Source organism: Phyllostomus discolor, chromosome 2 (genome assembly GCF_004126475.2).
Source record: "Phyllostomus discolor isolate MPI-MPIP mPhyDis1 chromosome 2, mPhyDis1.pri.v3, whole genome shotgun sequence".
In the NCBI taxonomy this organism is placed as follows: Eukaryota; Metazoa; Chordata; class Mammalia; order Chiroptera; family Phyllostomidae; genus Phyllostomus; species Phyllostomus discolor.
The window spans coordinates 160,853,744-160,870,525 of NC_040904.2; the positions used below are offsets into that span (position 1 = coordinate 160,853,744).

Below are 16,782 nucleotides of genomic sequence, written 5' to 3' on the forward strand. Positions count from 1 at the left end.
TGTTTATTTCCCCATTCCATGGAGAAAGAAGAGTCTTTTCAACAAATGGAATTGGGAAAACTGAATATCTACCTGCAAAAGAATGAAGTTGGGCCCTGGATGGTGTGGCTTGAGCACCGGCCTGCAGAACAAAGGGCTGCTAGTTCGATTCCCAGTCAGGGCACATGCCTGGGATGCAGGCCAGGTCCCCAGTGGGGGTGCACAACAGGCAATCACATGTTGATGTTTCTCTCTCTCTCTTTCTCCTTCCCTTCCTCTCCCTCTAAAAATAAATAAATAAAATCTTTTAAAAAATGAAGTTGGACTTTTACTTTACACTGTACACAAAAATTAACTCAAAATGGATCAAAGACCTAGTCATAAAAACTGAAACTATAAAACTCTTGGAAGAAAACAGGGGACAAGCTTCATGAGAGTGGATTTGACAGTTTCTTAGATATGACACCAAAACCGTAGGCAACAGAAGAAAAAAATAGATAAATTAAACTCAATCAAAATTTAAAACTATTGAAAAAATTTAAAAGCCAGTTTAAAAAAAAACTATTGTACTTCAAAGGACACAAGCAAGAGTAAAAAGGCAGCCTACAGAATGAAAAAAAAAATCTGCAAATCACATATCAGCTAAGGAGTTAACATTCATTTATATATTTATATATTCAAAATATATAGAGAACTGTAACTTAACAGCAAAAACCAAACAATCCATTAAAAATTGGGCAGAGGATTTAAACAGACATTTCTCCAAATAAGATACACAAATGGACAAGTACACAAAAAGATGCTCAACATCACTAATCATTAGAGAAATGCAAATCAAAACCACAATGAGATACCATCTCACATCCATTAGAATAGCTACTATCAGCTCTGGCTGGTGTGGCTCAGTGGATTGAGTGCCAGCCTGAGAACCAGGGGGTAACCAGTTTGATTCCCAGTCAGGGCACATGCCTGAGTTGTGGGCCAGGTCCCCAGTAGGGGGTGCACGAGAGGCAACCACACATTGATGTTTCTCTTCCTCTTTTTCTCCCTCTTTCTTTCCCCCTCCTTTCCCCTTTTCTAAAAATAAAATAAATATTTAAAAACCAAATAGCTACTATCAAAAAAACTGAAAATAAGTGTTGGCAAGGATGTGGAGAAATCATAAGACCCTTTGTGTACTGTTGATGGAATGTAAAATGGTACTGCTGCTATGGAAAAAATGTAGTGATTCCTCAAAAAAATTAAAAATAGAATTACCATATGATCTAGCAAGTCTACCTCTGGGAATATGCCCAAGGGAATCGAAAGCAGAGTTTCAGGAGTATTTGTATACCCAGGTTCACAGCAACATTGTTCACTATGGCCAAAAGCCAGAAACAGCCCAAGTGCCCCTCACAGATGAATGGATCGACAAAATGTGGTGCATATATGCATACAACAAAATATTACTCAGCCTTAAAAAGCAAGGAAATTATGACAGGTACCAACATGGATGAACCTTCAAAACATTATACTAAATGAAATAAGCCCATCACAAAAAGACAAACACTGTATGATTTTATTTATATAAGGTACTCAGAGAATTTAGAGACAGAAAGTAGAACACTGGTTGCCAGAGGCTGGGGAGAAGGGAGAATGGACAGGTGTTTCATAATGTATGTAGACTTTCAGCTTTGGGAGACAAAGAGTTATGGAGATTGGGTGCAAAACAATGTAAGTAAATGTACTTAACACTATTTTACTATACACTTAATAGGATAAAAATGAGCATTATGCTAAGTGAAATAGGCCAGTCAGAGAAAGATAAGTACCATATGATTTCACCTGTATGTGGAATCTAATGAACAAAACAAACTAGCAAACAAAATAGAAACAAATTCATACATAGATAGAGAACAGACTGACAGCTCTCAGAGTAGGGGGGGTGCAGGTCTGAGTGAAAAACGTGAAGGGATTAAGAAAAAAGACTGACTATGGAAGTGGAGAGCAGGCTGGGTGGAGGGAGCAAAGGGAGGAAAGTAGAACAACTGTAATAGCATAAACAATAAAACATTAAAAAATTTCCAAACAGCACTGGCTGCTGTGGCTCAATAGACTGAGTGCTGGCCTGTGAACTGAAAGGTCTCTGGTTCAATTCCCAGTCAAGGCCCATGCCTGGGTTGCAGGCCAGGTCCCAGGTTGAGGCATGCAAGAGGCAACCAAAGGACGTATCTCTCCAACATCGATGTTCCTCTCCCCCTCTTTCTCCCTCCCTTCCTTTCTTTAAACATAAATAAATAGCCCTGGCTGGTGTTGCTCAGTGGATTGAGTACTGGCCTGTGAACCAAAGGATTGCTGGTTCAATTCCTAGTCAGGGCACATGTCTGGGATGCAGGCCAGGTCCCCAGTAGGGGGTACATGAGAGGCAACCACACGTTGATGTTTCTCTCTCTCTTTCTCCCTCGTTTCTCCTCTCTCTAAGAACAAATAAATAAAATTCAAAAATAAATAAATAAACACAATCTTTTTTAAAAATTTCAAAACAAGGAAACTCATCAACACAGACAACAGTATGGTGATTACCAGAAGGAAAGGAGGGTAAGGGAAGGTAGAAGAGGGTATGGGGGGATAAATGGTGATGGAAGGAGACTTGACTTGGGGCAATGAACACACAAAACAATATATACCTGAAACCTATATAATTTTATCAACCAATGTCACCCCAATAAATTCAATAAAAAAGTTTAAAAATGGTAAATTTTATGTAATGTATATTTTACCACAATTAAAAAACAAATATAGTACTAAGAGACTCTACAGGAACTACTCTTTCAGGAAGTTTGGTTATGGCCCTGGCTGGTGTGGCTCAGTGGACTGAGTGCCGGCCTGCAAACCTGAAAGTTGCTGCTTCGGTGTTGCATGCCTGGGTTGCCAGGCCAGGTCCTCAGGTAAGGGTGTGTGGGAGGCAACTGATGGATGTATCTCTTGTATACTAATGTTTCTCTCCCTCTCTTTCTCCTCTCCCCTCCCCCTCTCTAAAAAGTAAATGGATAAAATATTTTTTTTAAAAAAGAAGTTTGGTTATGAAAGAAACCTGGAATTAAAACAGCTTTTTTCCATTTGTATATTTTTTAAATTTGTTAAAGACTTTATTTACTTTTAGAGTGAGGGGAAGGAGGGGAGAAAGATAGGGAAAGAAACATCAATGTATGAAAGATACATCAATCGATTGCCTCTCACATGTCCCCCACTGGGGACCTGGCCCACAACCCAGGCATGCGCCCTGACTGGGAATCGATCTGACAACCCTTTGGTTTGCAGGCCAGCACTTAATCCTGTGAGCTACACCAGCCAGGGCTCATATATATTGTTTTTAAGATGAGAGAAACTGTAAGTTGTTCATATGCAAATAGAAATAAAAAGAAGGAAATCATTTCTTCCATGGGTGATTTTAGTCGTAATTGGTAACCTTAATGATCATTAACTATGTACCAATAAAGTACGTGCAAGTATTACGCTATTTGATATGAGTCTGTAAAAGAAAGAGAAGAGTCAAGGATAAGTCAAGGTTTTGACCTGAGTACCTGGAAGAATGAAAGGGTACTTTACAGAAATGAAAAAGATAGTGTGAGGGACAGTTTTGGCAGGACTGGGAGGCAGAAAGCAGGCAGGAGATTTGTTTTTAAACATGTTAAATTTGAAATGTCTAATAAATATCTAAATGGAGATGTCAAGTGTGATATTGAACACAAGTCTGGAAAGCAGGAGGGTAGGCCAGATTGGAAATATAATTTGAAAGTTGTCATCATACGCGTGATATTTAAAGGCATGAGACAATAAAATTATGGAGGAGTGTAGGCAGAAAAACTCAAGGACTACAAGATTCTACAGATTTAGAGATGTGAGTCTACAAGATTTAGAGATCAGGAAAATTAGGAAGGAAGGAGCCTGAAGAAGAGAGACCATAGATACCAGAGTAACAGGAGAGTGTGGTGTTCTGTAAACCCAATCAAGGCACGTGGTCAATTGTGTCAAATGTTGACAATAGTTATGTAAGATGAGGGTTAATAATGACTATTAAAGAATACAGAAGTCGCCCTGGCTGGTGTGGCTCTGTGGATTGAGTGCCAGCCTGAGAACCAAAGGATCGCCGGTTCGGTCCCCAGTCAGGGCACATGCCTGGGTTGTGGGCCAGGTACCCAGTAGGGGGTGTGTGAGAGGCAACCACACATTGCTGTTTCTCTCCTTCTCTTTCTCCCTCCCTTCCCCTCTCTCTAGAAACAAATAAACAAATAAATAAATAAGAAAACAACTGCAGACCTTCATACGAGCAGTTTTGGTGGAGGGATGGGGTAAAAGCCCAATTAGATTGGATTTAAGAGAGAATGAGAGAGGTCTGACATTATCAACAAGTAGAAGATGTGAATCTACCTCAAAATTTATATACTATTGATGGAAACAAGTTTGGCACACTTAGAAAGCAATTTAGCATTCTCTCTTAAAGGTGAATGAGTATTCACATACCTTAAAACTCAGCAATCCTTCAATTCCCAACCAGGGTACATGCCTGGGTTGCAGGCCATGACCCCGAGCAATGCACATGATGTTCCTCTCCCTCCCTTCCCTCTCTAAAAATAAATAAATAAAATCTTAAAAAAACCAACAACTCAGCAATCCCATTCCTAGATATAAACCCAAGAGAAATTCTTACACAAATTTACCACATATATGAAAATGTTTAGAGTGGCAATGTTAGAAATAGCAAAAACAAACAAACCTGGAAACAATTCAAAAGCTCATTGGTAGGAGAATGGATAAATTACGGTATATTCACAAAATAAAATATTATATGGCATTGAAAAATGAATAAACCACAGCTATATACAGCATAAATGAATCATGAAAATATAATATTGAGTAAAAAGAAAAAAAACAGAAGACTATGTATCACATAAGGCAATATGGTAGTGGTTGAGAGGGTAGATTAGGAGCTGGACTATCTGGGTTCAAATCCCAGCTAGACCATTCACTAGCAATGTGACTATTCTCTCTCTATACCTCATTTTTTAATCTGTAAAATTTCTCATCTGATAATATTAATTATAGTAAGTATAGTTCTGTAGTATTAGAACAATGGAAACAAGCAAATTAAGCATGCTTTTAAACTCTTTTTAAAAGCAATAGAATGACAGCTCTGGCCAGGTGGCTCAGTTGGTTGGAGCACTGTCCAGACACCAAAAGGTTGCAGGTTTAATTCTCGGTCAAAGCACATACTTAGGTTGCATGTTCGATCCCTGGTTGGAACCAGTACTGGAGGCGATTGATGTACGCCAGTACGATTGATGTTTCTCTGTCTCTCTCTCTCTCTCTGTCTCTCTCTCTTTCTCTCTCTCTCCTGCTTACTCTCTCTCTAAAATCAATCAACATATCCTCAGGTGAGGATTTTTCAAAAAGCAATACAATGACAAATATAAAATGTAGCAGAGTGGTTACCTCTAGAGGAGTGGGAGATGAGAAGCGGAGGAACCCATAACTATACACAGTTTATAGGCAATGATTCCAGTCCTTGATTTGGAAGGTGGATTTACAGGTCTTCCTCTTGTTATTATGCTTTATAGTTATTGTATTTTGCCATGTACAGTGCACCCTTTTTTGTCCAAATTTTTGAGGAGAAAATAAGGCTGTGCATTATACATGGGTATAATAATCCTGTGTTTAATGCACACAAAAACACAGCAAAATACGGTACATGTAATCTTCATATTATCAAATAATACAGTAAATATAATAAAATAAAAAATGAAAGAAAATAAATCGGAGACAGCCAATATATAGTCTTGAATAAACAACTCTCTCAAATATTTTACTGTAAAGGGAAGAAGAGAAATGAGGCCACAGCAGGAAGAAGTGGCATCAAGAAAAAAGGTGTTGGGTTTTTTTGATAAAAGAAATAAGTCTACTTACATGTTGATACATGATTATAAGTATAAATATTACTGATCTTCAAAATACCCAATAAAGTATATCAGTACTTTAAGATGAAGAATTAAAGGTCAGAGAGTCTAAGAAACTAGAAATTGAGGTCACACACCTAGTAAGTGACAAAAGCCACTTTTTTTTTTTAGGAAGAGGGGAAGGAAGGGAAAGAGAAAGAGAGAGAGAAACATTGATCTGTTGCCCCTCAAACACGCCCTTGCACACGCCCCAATCAAACTGAACTTGAAACCCAGGCGTGTGCTATAACCAGTGATCAAACCCACGACCTTTCGGTTCACGGTAGGGCGCTCCAGCAGAGCCACACTGGCCAGGGCCAGAAGTCACATTTCAACTCAGCTCTATCTAACTCCATATTTCACAATTTGCACTGCCTTCCTTTGCTTAACCTTAATGTAATGCCTCACATGGGCTGAATTACATTTATTAGGATATACAGGTCCAGCAGAAGTAACCCCTGCTTGAATGTGTGGTTGGTAGGGTAATAATGTGGGTGTAATAATGTATAGTTGTAATTTGAACATTTCACCTAAAATGTCATATGGTGTGCTTCAGTGTGATACTGTTATGTTACAGAATTACATGCTTATAGTTTTGTAATAAAAAGGGGTGTTATTTATGCCAGATTCTGCATTTTTAAAGTAACTACTAGATAGACTGAAGATGTTGTACCAGGTGTTTTGGAGGATGATACACTGAATAACCTTTACTGAGTTTATCTTCCAGTAATGAAGATAAAACAATCACCTGAATGACTCCCATACAATACAGAATTATATAAATACCTTATATGAAGCACAAAATATTATGGAGGCTCAGGAAAACAGGGCTGGGAGGAGGAGATTCTGGAGAAGCTTTACAGAAAAGGTAACATTTCAGCTGACCTTAAAGAGATATGTAGGGTTTTGAAAGACAATTTTGACTTTGAGCTCTTACAGGGCCACAGTCATGCCTGGCCCCAGGGCCTACCTTGCTGGTGGTGCTTCAGGAATGTGGGTAGAGTGAGCAAATGAACAGAAAAGCCAAACCAAAAGGAAGGAACAAAAGGATCAGAAGCTGAATACTTAAGGCACAATGACCAAAGGATCAGGGAGTGGGAAGGATAGGAATATAAACATATATATTTGGAAAATAAGTGTAACTCTTCATGCTTCTCTTTACATGTTGGCTCCCAGATCTCCCATCTTTAAGAAAGTTCTCTTAACACCATCCCCATCCTTTGCCAGCCTTTACCTCACTTCTCTACTCCCCATCTTTTTAAAAATAATCGTATTGATATATAATTTGTATACCATGTCATTAACCCATTTAAACTATAAATTAAATGGTATGTACATCACGAAGTTGTGTAACCATTACCACAATCAGTTTCAGAACATTTCATTATCCTAAAAAGAAGCCCAACACCCGTTACTGGCCATTCCCCACTTCCCCCAACCACCCCCTCCACAAAGACCTGGCAGCCACTAACCTGCTTTCTGCCTCTGGGGATTTGCCTCTTCTGGACGTTTCACACAAACGGGAGTATAAAATGTGTGAGGGTTTTTGTGAGTGGCTTCTTTCACTGGCATGTTTTCAAGGTTTGTCCATTTTGCAGCCTGTATCTGTACTCTATTCCTTTTTATTGTTGAATAAACTTCAAATTCCATTGTATGGGTATATGCAATATTTTATTTATCCATTCACTGGTTGAGGAATATTTGGGTTGTCTTCACTTTTGGGCTATTATAAACAATGCTGCTATGAAAAGCGGTGTACAGGTTTTTGAGTGAACACATTATTTTAATTTCTCTTAGGTATATACCTAGGAGCGTGTTTAATCTTTTAAAGAAATGCCAAGCTGTTTTCCAAAGAAGCCACACCATTTTACATTCCCATCAGCAACGTGTGAAGGGTCCAATTATTTTACATTATTACCTCTCTTTATTACATCCATCCTAGTGGGTGTGGAGTGACTATCTCATTGTGGTTTTGATTTGCACTTATTTCTTCAATGGTCAATGATGCTGAGCATTTTTTCATGGCTATTTATAGATCTTCTTTGAAGAAGTATCTATTTGGATCTTTAGCCTATCTTTTTAATTAGGTTCTGCTCTCCATCTTAATCAAACTTCTTAAAAGACTGGTCTATACACACCATGTATACCCCCTTATCTGTTTCATTCATCAATCCATTCAAGCCTTGTTTTTGCCCCCGACTCTGAAATTGTTTGTCAAAGTCACCAACCACCTCTACACTGACAAAGTCAATGACTATTCTTCAGTCTTCATCTTTCAGGATAAGACTATGATTTGCATTTAATTCCAACTGACCTCTTATTCTAATCTTTATTTTCCCTGTCCTGATTCTTGTCTGTATTTTTCTGTTTCACAGCATATTTTCTCATGGAATAAGAAATGTAAACCAACAATCAAAGGGTGCATCCAGAGAACTACAGGTAACGCAACTGGCTAAAGCAGAGTGAAAGTAATGGAATTGTGGGGGAGGGGGAAAGACTATGACTGAGGCTTTAGTGAATGTGATTGGTCGGGAGGTTTCTGTGGAAGAAGTTGGAGTTATGAGAGTAGTTCTTGAATTCTGGGGCATCCAGAGAACCCTACAAGAAGAACTCTATGCTTAGATGAAGCTCTTTGGTTGTAATTGCCCATCCCCTTAACTTCTCTTTTTCACCTCTATAAGTACCTCTCCATCCTGCCACGTCTGTAGTGGGTTGCAATCCTTTCTTTTCCTAAATTAATATTTTCTGGTTAAGAAACCCATAGTTGATACTAGTTTTTGTAGTTGACAGGGCAAGGTGGAGAAGATAAGGAAAAGCTGGATAAATAATGGGTACTGGGCTAGGGATTTGAACTTTATTTAGCAGGTAATATACAGCCATTAAAAGTTTTTATACAAGATCCCTGGCTGGTGTGGCACAGTGGATTGAGTGCAGGCCTGAGAATCAGAGGATTACCAGTTTGATTCCCAGTCAGGGCACATGCCTCGGTTGTGGGGCAGGCCCCAGTAGGGGTGCATAAGAGGCAACCACACATTGATGTTTCTCTCTCTCTTTTTCTCCCTCCCTTCCCCTCTCCAAAAAATAAATAAAAATCTTCTTTAAAAAGCTTTTATACAAGAAATGCTCAACACTAAACTACTGGAATGTTGGTAGATTGTTCTGGCAGCAGGTACAAAATAACCTGGAGGCAAGAGGCAGGGGCAGAGAAACAGGAGGCAAGGAGATCATGCTGTATGTTTATTATCAAAATGAAGATAATCTGTCATGTGAGCATAAATTACTGTAGTAGTGCTAAAAAAGACAAGAAAGGATCAATGGAAAGCCATTGCCACTAAACTTTAATCCACTCAGTTCATTTTATTACTGATAACAGAGCTAACAGCTGGCCAAGTCAAGGGATGTTAAAACTGGAAGATTTTAGTCCACAGTTCTACTAAATTTAATTTGATGGGAACTAGATGAAAATGTAACAAACACCAAAAAAATTCTCCCTGTTAGAACTATAAATAATTACAGTATTGCTTCTCACTTTCTTCTCTCTTGAGTAAATACTTCTGAAACGTTAAGGTAACTCAAGCTTCTAAATGAGGAAAGATTTGGCAAAGCCTCTGAGTCAGTCTTACTCTCCTCGTTGCCGCCCGCCCATCACAGGTTTCCAGCATAAGGTCAAGAAAAAACCAGAAATTTACATAAAATAGATTGGGGAGGGCCAAATTATTCCAAATTATCCCAGTCCCTTTTCTTTTTTCCCCAAAGGAAATGGTTGTTGATGCTCCGAGGAGTTAAACCATAATAACACATGCCAGGAAGATGACGTCAGGGAAGGCGTGGCCAGGCCCTACACACGTCTGAAATTCCTTCAGTCCCAAACATTTCCTCTTTCGCTCTCACCTACATTCAAATCTCTCCACTGAGGCAGCGCCGTCCAATGGTGAAGCAAGTGTTGAGACCCTAGAACACGGACCTTTTTACTGCAGTCTTCTTTATTTTTAATGAACCAAGGGTACTTGAGGGACATCAAAGCAGATATTTTTTTTAAATGTACTACATTATTTTGTAGAATCTCTGGTCAAAATCCCCATTTTCCCCCTTCTGTGATTATTTTAATTCCAGAGAAAGGAGAGGGTATTTGGCATTACATCCTGTGAAAGAACCTGCCTTTATTAGGCATCATATATTTGTTGTTTTGATTTGCATTTCCCTAATAATTAGTGGTGTTAAAGATCTTTTCATATGCCTTCCTTTGAAAAGTATCTATTCAGATCCTTTGCCTGTTTTTTATTCCGATTATTTGTTTTTTATTGTTGTTGAGTTGTATGAATTCTTTTCTATGTTTTGGTATTAACCTCTTATTGGAAGTATCATCTGCGAATATCTTCGCCCTTTTGGTTGATTGCCTTTTCGGTTTGATGGTTTCCTTTGCTGTGCAGAAGCTTTTTAGTTTGATGGAGTCCTGCTCACTTATTTTTGCTTGTTTCCTTTGTCTTTGGAGTCAAATTCCAAAACACCACTGGCAACCAATGTCCAGAAGTTTAGTACCTATGTTGTCTTCTATGTATTTTATTGTTTCAGGTCTTACATTCAAGTCTTTATCCGTTCTGAGCTAATCTGTGTGTATGTTGTAAGACAGTATCTAGTTTCTTTTGCACATGGCTGTCCAGTTTTCCCTGCACCATTTATTGAAGAGATTTTTCCTTTCTCCATTGTCTATTCTTGGCTCCTTTATCATAAATTAGTTGCCCATGTATGTGTGGGTTTCTTTCTGGGCTCTCAATTCTGGTCCATTGGTCTCTGTGTGTTTTTATTTAAAGCAGATATTTATCTGAAGTTTTTCAGAAGTTTAGAGTTTGATTGTTCTTTCAGTTTTTTTAATGTTTCAACAGGTCCAAAAACTTTATTGCAGACTTGTTCTACTTGAGAAACTGAGTTCTTAATAGAAATGGTAAATAATCCAATATCCAGATTATGACTTTACCTTGTCACAGAAGAAGTGTGGCGGGACACCTGTACCAAACTGCTGCGAGTTACTGTCCTTGAGGGGTGAGATTTGGGTAATAAACTTCAGGACATAAAGGGAAAACCTGATTTTTAATTTTATATACCTCTTTATGCTTAAGTTTTGGGGTTTTTGTTTGTTTGTTTGTTTTTAATGGGCATGTCTTATATTTACTACAGGTAAAAACTAACCCTGACTGGTGTTCTCAGTGGGTTGAGCATCAGCCTGCAAAGCAAGAGGTCACAGGTTGGATTCCCAGCCAGGGCACATGCCTGGATTTTGGGCCTGGGTTGTGGGTCCCCAGTTGGGGGTGAATGAGAGCCAATGGATTGATGTTTCTCTCCCTCTCTTTCTCCCTCCCCACCCCTCTCTTTAAAAATAAGTAAAAATAAAATATTTTAAAAATAAATAACAAAAAACTAATAAAAGTTACTTTAAAAATAAAATCTTGGGAATAAGTATGCACAAATTACATGAGCAACTCCACCCAAAACACTCTCCTCAAAAGAGAAATGAACGCATTGAGCCCTATATTTCAACACAAAAGCAAAGAGCAATGTAGTAATGCTTTAGTTTAAATAGATCTAATGTTCAAGAGCCTACGTACACACACGAGGAGTCAGATATACAGCCACAAAGTCATGTGATCATATTGACCTATAAGAACACAAAGAATTCTTGACAAATACTTTAGTGAATATGTGAGCACGCATTCCCCCACCAATGTTTCCGGAATTGTTTCTCAAACCTTACAAGTTATCAAGAAGAGATATAAGATTTAAATCCAAATCCATAAGTGTACCTCTTTGGCCCCTGTACTATCCTAGATTTAGAAAATGGTTAACTGCTTTTTTACACTGTAAGAGGGGAAGGGAGTAGAAAACTGAGAAAAGATTTTAGATAGCATCAAATACGTGAAACCCCTGATAGGAAAAAAACTAATTCTTGTAACTCATTTTACTTTATTTTAATGGGTCTGAGTAACTGGAGAGACTTGGAGGGAAAAAAATAGGAAAGAAACTTTCATATAGTACTATATGAAATTTGAAAAGAATAAGGACAGATGAAATATCCCTCTATCGAAATCATAAATCCATATATGCATGTGTATATATTATAGAAAACCAATAATGTACCCATATTTTTTTAAGGACACAAACAGAAAGAGTACCATACAAACTAATACCCACAAACCAACACTAAGTGTTTTGGGTCTATTACCCACTGCCTTGATACCTCTCTCTCTCTCTCTCTCTCCCTCTCTCTCTCTCTCCCTCTCTCCCTCTCTTCCTCTCTCCCTCTCTCCCTCTCTCCTATCTACCTGTAGTAGCCCTGGCCAGGTAGCTCATTTGGTTACAGCTGCATCCAGATACATCAAGCTTGCAGTTTGATCCCGGTGAGACACATAGAAGAATCAACCAATTAATGTAAATAAGTGGAACAACAAATTTTCATGTCTGTCTCTGTCTCCCCCTCCTTCTCTCTAAAATTAATCAATCAATCAACCTGTAATAGTCTCTCTAGTTATATGAGAAAGCAGCAGGAATTCTTTCCTACCCTCCACCACTTCCTCAGGTGATCAAAAGATGCCTAAATGCCTAGGGTATCTTTTTTATTCAAAGAACAGCGACAACACCAGGAGAGGGTATGCGGTCTTTCTGTTACAACACGAAGTCCCTCCTAATCCAGCACTGTGTGTCCTGAGATACCTGAAACTGCCAAGGACAGTCCCTGGGAAATGTGGGCATGATGTCCTCCTCTCTCCAGACTGCTCACGTGCCCAAGCACAGCACAACTCTTGGGCAGCCTCAGGTTAATCCTAAAGACTCCAAGGATGCGGGCTGAGCCTGGCTATCTACAGATCTCAAAGTACCAGCGCAGCAGCAAAACCCAAAGAATCACAGACCTTTCTGCCTTAATCCTAAAGTACGTCTTCTCTTCAGGCTCCTTTCCCTCGGCGTGGGTTGGGTAGGGTCTCTATCTGGTCTAGAAGAGTATACCCAGTATAATACTCTTCTAGAGGAAGCCGTTGTGACTTCACTGGGTATTTCTGCTGCCTGATAATGCTGGCAGAATGGGTAGGAAGAAAGGTGGGGAGGGAAGAATGGAAACACTTATTCAAAAAGATAAAATAACGTTGAAGGGGACAGGCTGGGGGCTGGGGTCTGAGATGACATGTTATCCCTGTGGAGACGGGCTGTATCAGCAGGAAGTCGGACTAACTTCATTTCTCAAAGATACAAACTTGCAAGCTTGATTTGTTTTTAGTTCCCCTGCCTTCTCCAGCGTGGAAAACTGTACAGTTCCTGGAACTTCAGAACCAGGTGAGCAAAGATTCCAGAAAGTGGAAAAGGGAGAGGTGCTGAGATGAGAAAGGAATCCTTTTCCTGTCTTCGGGAGAATGTTAAAGCCAAGAGCACTCCCCGATTCCCAGAAAAGGAAGTAGCTGAATTCCAAAAAAACACTTTTCCCTACCTTTTTGTTGTTCTTGTTATAGCCAAAAGTCGAAATCCCAGGTCTGGAAGTCACCGATAGCAACATTTTTCTCTTTAATATTAGGGAGCTGAGAGAGGAGAGGGAGAGGGACAGGGAGGGGGAAGAGAGAGAGGGAGAGAGAGTGAGGGAGAGGGAGAGGGAGAGAGAGGGAGAGGGGGAGAGGGATACAGAGAGAGGGAGGGAAGGAAGGAGGGGGAGGGAGGGAGGGAGAGGGTGAAGAGAGGGGGAGGAGAAGGGGGAGAAAAGGAGCAAGAGGGAAAGAAATGAGGGGGGGGGGTGGGTAAAGAATGAGCTAGGGCCGCTCGTTGACGTCACTGAGAGAAGTTAACCCAGAGTCTGAATGAGGCACTACCACTGGGTCCTAATGCCCAAGATGTTATTTTTTAATTTTTCACAAGCTTAGTACTTAAAACAAAGGAAAAGTTCTTAGGTCTACCCCTTTCCATTCCAGCCCCTTTCCTCTGTGAACAAGTTCTGATTCTCATGAAAAGACAATGAGAATGCTTTTCCCTTAAATGTCAGCCATAAGAAGATTTCAAGCTTGATTTTAAAGGGGCCTCTGGGACACACTGCTTTGGAAAAGATGGGAAGAAAACCATCCTAAGAATACTCAAGATGAGCTCAGGACTCCCCCAACCCCACCCCACGCACAATTTCTATGCACAGTGATCTCAGCCTATGAACCAAAAACAAACAGGAGAGCTCACCAAAGCACAGAGAATGTGAGCAATGATGAGTTTCAGGTCCTTGGACAGTTCTAATCCTCTGGGTCATGCCAATGGGCCGATGCCTCTCGCTGCTTCTCAGGTTCTTCCAGGTAGGACTCCAAATGTCAGAAGGAATTATCAAACTGGACTATGTCAGAAAACAAGGTACCTACTGGTTTCTTTTTCCCCTGGCTTTCCTGGGATGTAATTGCCTAGTGGTTTCTTTGGCTGTCTTATTAGACTCTCCATCCCACTATTCCCCAATCTTCAAGGTCCATGAAGCTGAAACAACTGGAGTTACTCACCCAACCTGGAATTTATGCCCAAACTGAAGTTCGCAGAGTGAAGACGTTTGCTTCCAGTTGTCTCTGAGCTGTAGGAAAAAAACAACTATTTAAAAAGCATGTTTCATAAAGACTAAAAATACGACATTCTTAGAAAAGAAGAACATCAACTTAGAGTGAAAAAACTCACACAGTTGCAACGCTCACCTCTAAGGTTCAAAGGAGTGTCCTGCAGAAGAAATCTTAACGAGGGAAGAAACTTGTAAGAAACCAGAAATTTAAGAATGATACCCAGTAACTCCTACCAGTCCAAGTGGGACTGGGATGCAGAATGAAAGCCTTCAGAGCGCTTACGCCCACCTGCTGCCATCATACATACTGTGTTTAGACATCAGTTAACCCTCTCCGCTTTGCCACAGCAACCAGCACACTCAGACCCTCCCTCCCATGAAGTCCCGATCTCTGCTCTAGCTGTCTTGTCACTTTCTGCTATGATCACAGGACAGACAGCACTAACGTTGTGCAGAGTAAATACACACACACCACACCCCCAGTCTCTAACTCTCGTTTCCAACGGGACAGGAAGTGCCTGCTCAGCTCAGGCTCAGGGGACACAGGAAGGGTGGGAACAGCCTCACTGTGGGAATTGCAGCAGAGATTGGAAGCACAGCGGCCAATGCAGTAAATAAGTTAATATAGTCATCTCTCAGGGACACGATGTTTTTTTCAAGTCCCTTTTCTACCCTCGGAGATTCTCATTCATTATATTCCAAGTTATCCTTGCCATTTAGGCCCTTAGTTTATGTTTTCTCCTTTAGCCTAACGATGTGATACAAAAACCTTCACTTTTTAAGGCCTGAGTTATAATGGGGTTTGTAATGGCAGTCAAATTAATTTATAAAATTCTAATACTATCAATGTGTTATGTTCTCCTACTACATTTCTTCCTACTCAATGATACCTTAGAATTGAAAACAGGCAGGCATTGGCAGGGTAACTCGGTTGATTCAAGTGTAGTCCTGATACACCAACGTTTCGGGTTTGATCCCAGGTCAGGGCACATATAAGAAGTGACCAGCCCTGGCTGGTGTGGCTCAGAGGATTGAGTGCCAGCCTGCAAACCAGGGGATCACTGGTTTGATTCCTGGTTGAGATGTGTGCCTGGGTTGCAGACTGGGTTCCCAGTGAGGGGTGCACAAGAGGTGTCCATGTACTGATGTTTCTCTCCTCTTTCTTCCTCTCTTCCTCTTTCTCTAAAAATAAATAAATAAGCGTGGGCTGCAAACCAAAGCATCACAGGTTGGATTCCCAGTCAGGGCACATGCCTGGGTTGCAGGACACAGCCCCCAGCAACCACACATTGATGTTTCTCTCTCTTTCTCCCTCCCTTCCCTCTCTAAAAATAAATAAATAAATAAATAAATAGTCTTTAAAAATAAATAAATAAAACCTTAAAAAAAAGAAGCAACCAGTGAATGCATCAATAAGTGGAACAGCAAGTTGATCTCTCTCTCTCTTCCTTCCTCTCTAAAATCAATGAAAAGTAATAGAAGTCTATTAAAATTTTTTTAAAGAATTGGAAATAGTTAAAACCATAACTTTTAGAAAGAAGTAGACATGAATTCAAGTCCAAGCACCACTGTTAGCCACTGTTTATGTAACTTTAGGCCAAGTTACTTAACACCTCTAATTTATTCATTTGCAAAATGAGATAATATCCACTTTATTCGCATTTGGGATCAAATCTAAGTTCTGGTTTAGTTCTGTCACTCACAAGCTGAGCAATGCTAGGAGAGTTACCTCACATGTCTGAACCTTATGTTTCTTATCTGTAAGACAAAGTAAATAAATAGTATCTACTTCCTAAAATTGTAGTAAAATGAAGTAAGGCAATGTATACAAAGGTGCCTAGCATGTGGTGAACACTCAGTAGATGGTTGCTCCATCATGATTAATTACTCTACTGTCTCCCAGAGTGCACTCCTCTGGGTATTGTATAACCCAGATTTCACAATCTAAAGTGAACACTTCCAAAAACTACTACCTTCTTGACAATCAAAAGATTATATGACTCAGAGTGGAGGGGCGACTGGGGGGCTGGGTGGAAAGGTGAAGAGATCAAGCAAAGGAAAAAAAACCTCATACACAGAGACAACAGTATGGTGATTACCAGAGAGAAAGGGGAGGAATAGAAGAGGGTAAGGGGGGCATAAAAAGTGGTAGAAAGAGACTTGATTTGGGGTGCTGAACACACGATACAACATACAGATGATGTGTTATAGAATGGTACACCTGAAATCTACATAATTTATTAACCAATGTCACCCCAGTAAATTCAATAAAAATTA

The 16,782-nt window shown here is 39.8% G+C and overlaps 1 protein-coding gene across 5 annotated transcripts in view; it reads right to left on the reverse strand.

Moving 5' to 3' along the window:
* Positions 1–14,966, reverse strand: part of RBMS2 (RNA binding motif single stranded interacting protein 2) — a 47,382-nt gene extending 32,416 nt beyond the window's left edge. For 2 of the 5 annotated variants that reach the window (XM_036018789.1, XM_028532806.2), the window contains exon 1: positions 13,423–13,575. In XM_036018789.1, the coding sequence (XP_035874682.1) occupies positions 13,423–13,488 (66 nt within the window). In that variant the 5' untranslated portion in view covers positions 13,489–13,575. Of the gene's footprint in view, positions 1–13,422; positions 13,578–14,455; positions 14,524–14,641 lie in introns of those variants that run through there. The other 3 variants (XM_036018788.1, XM_036018791.1, XM_036018790.1) reach the window with 3 other exon arrangements.
* Positions 14,967–16,782: the final 1,816 nt, after the last annotated feature.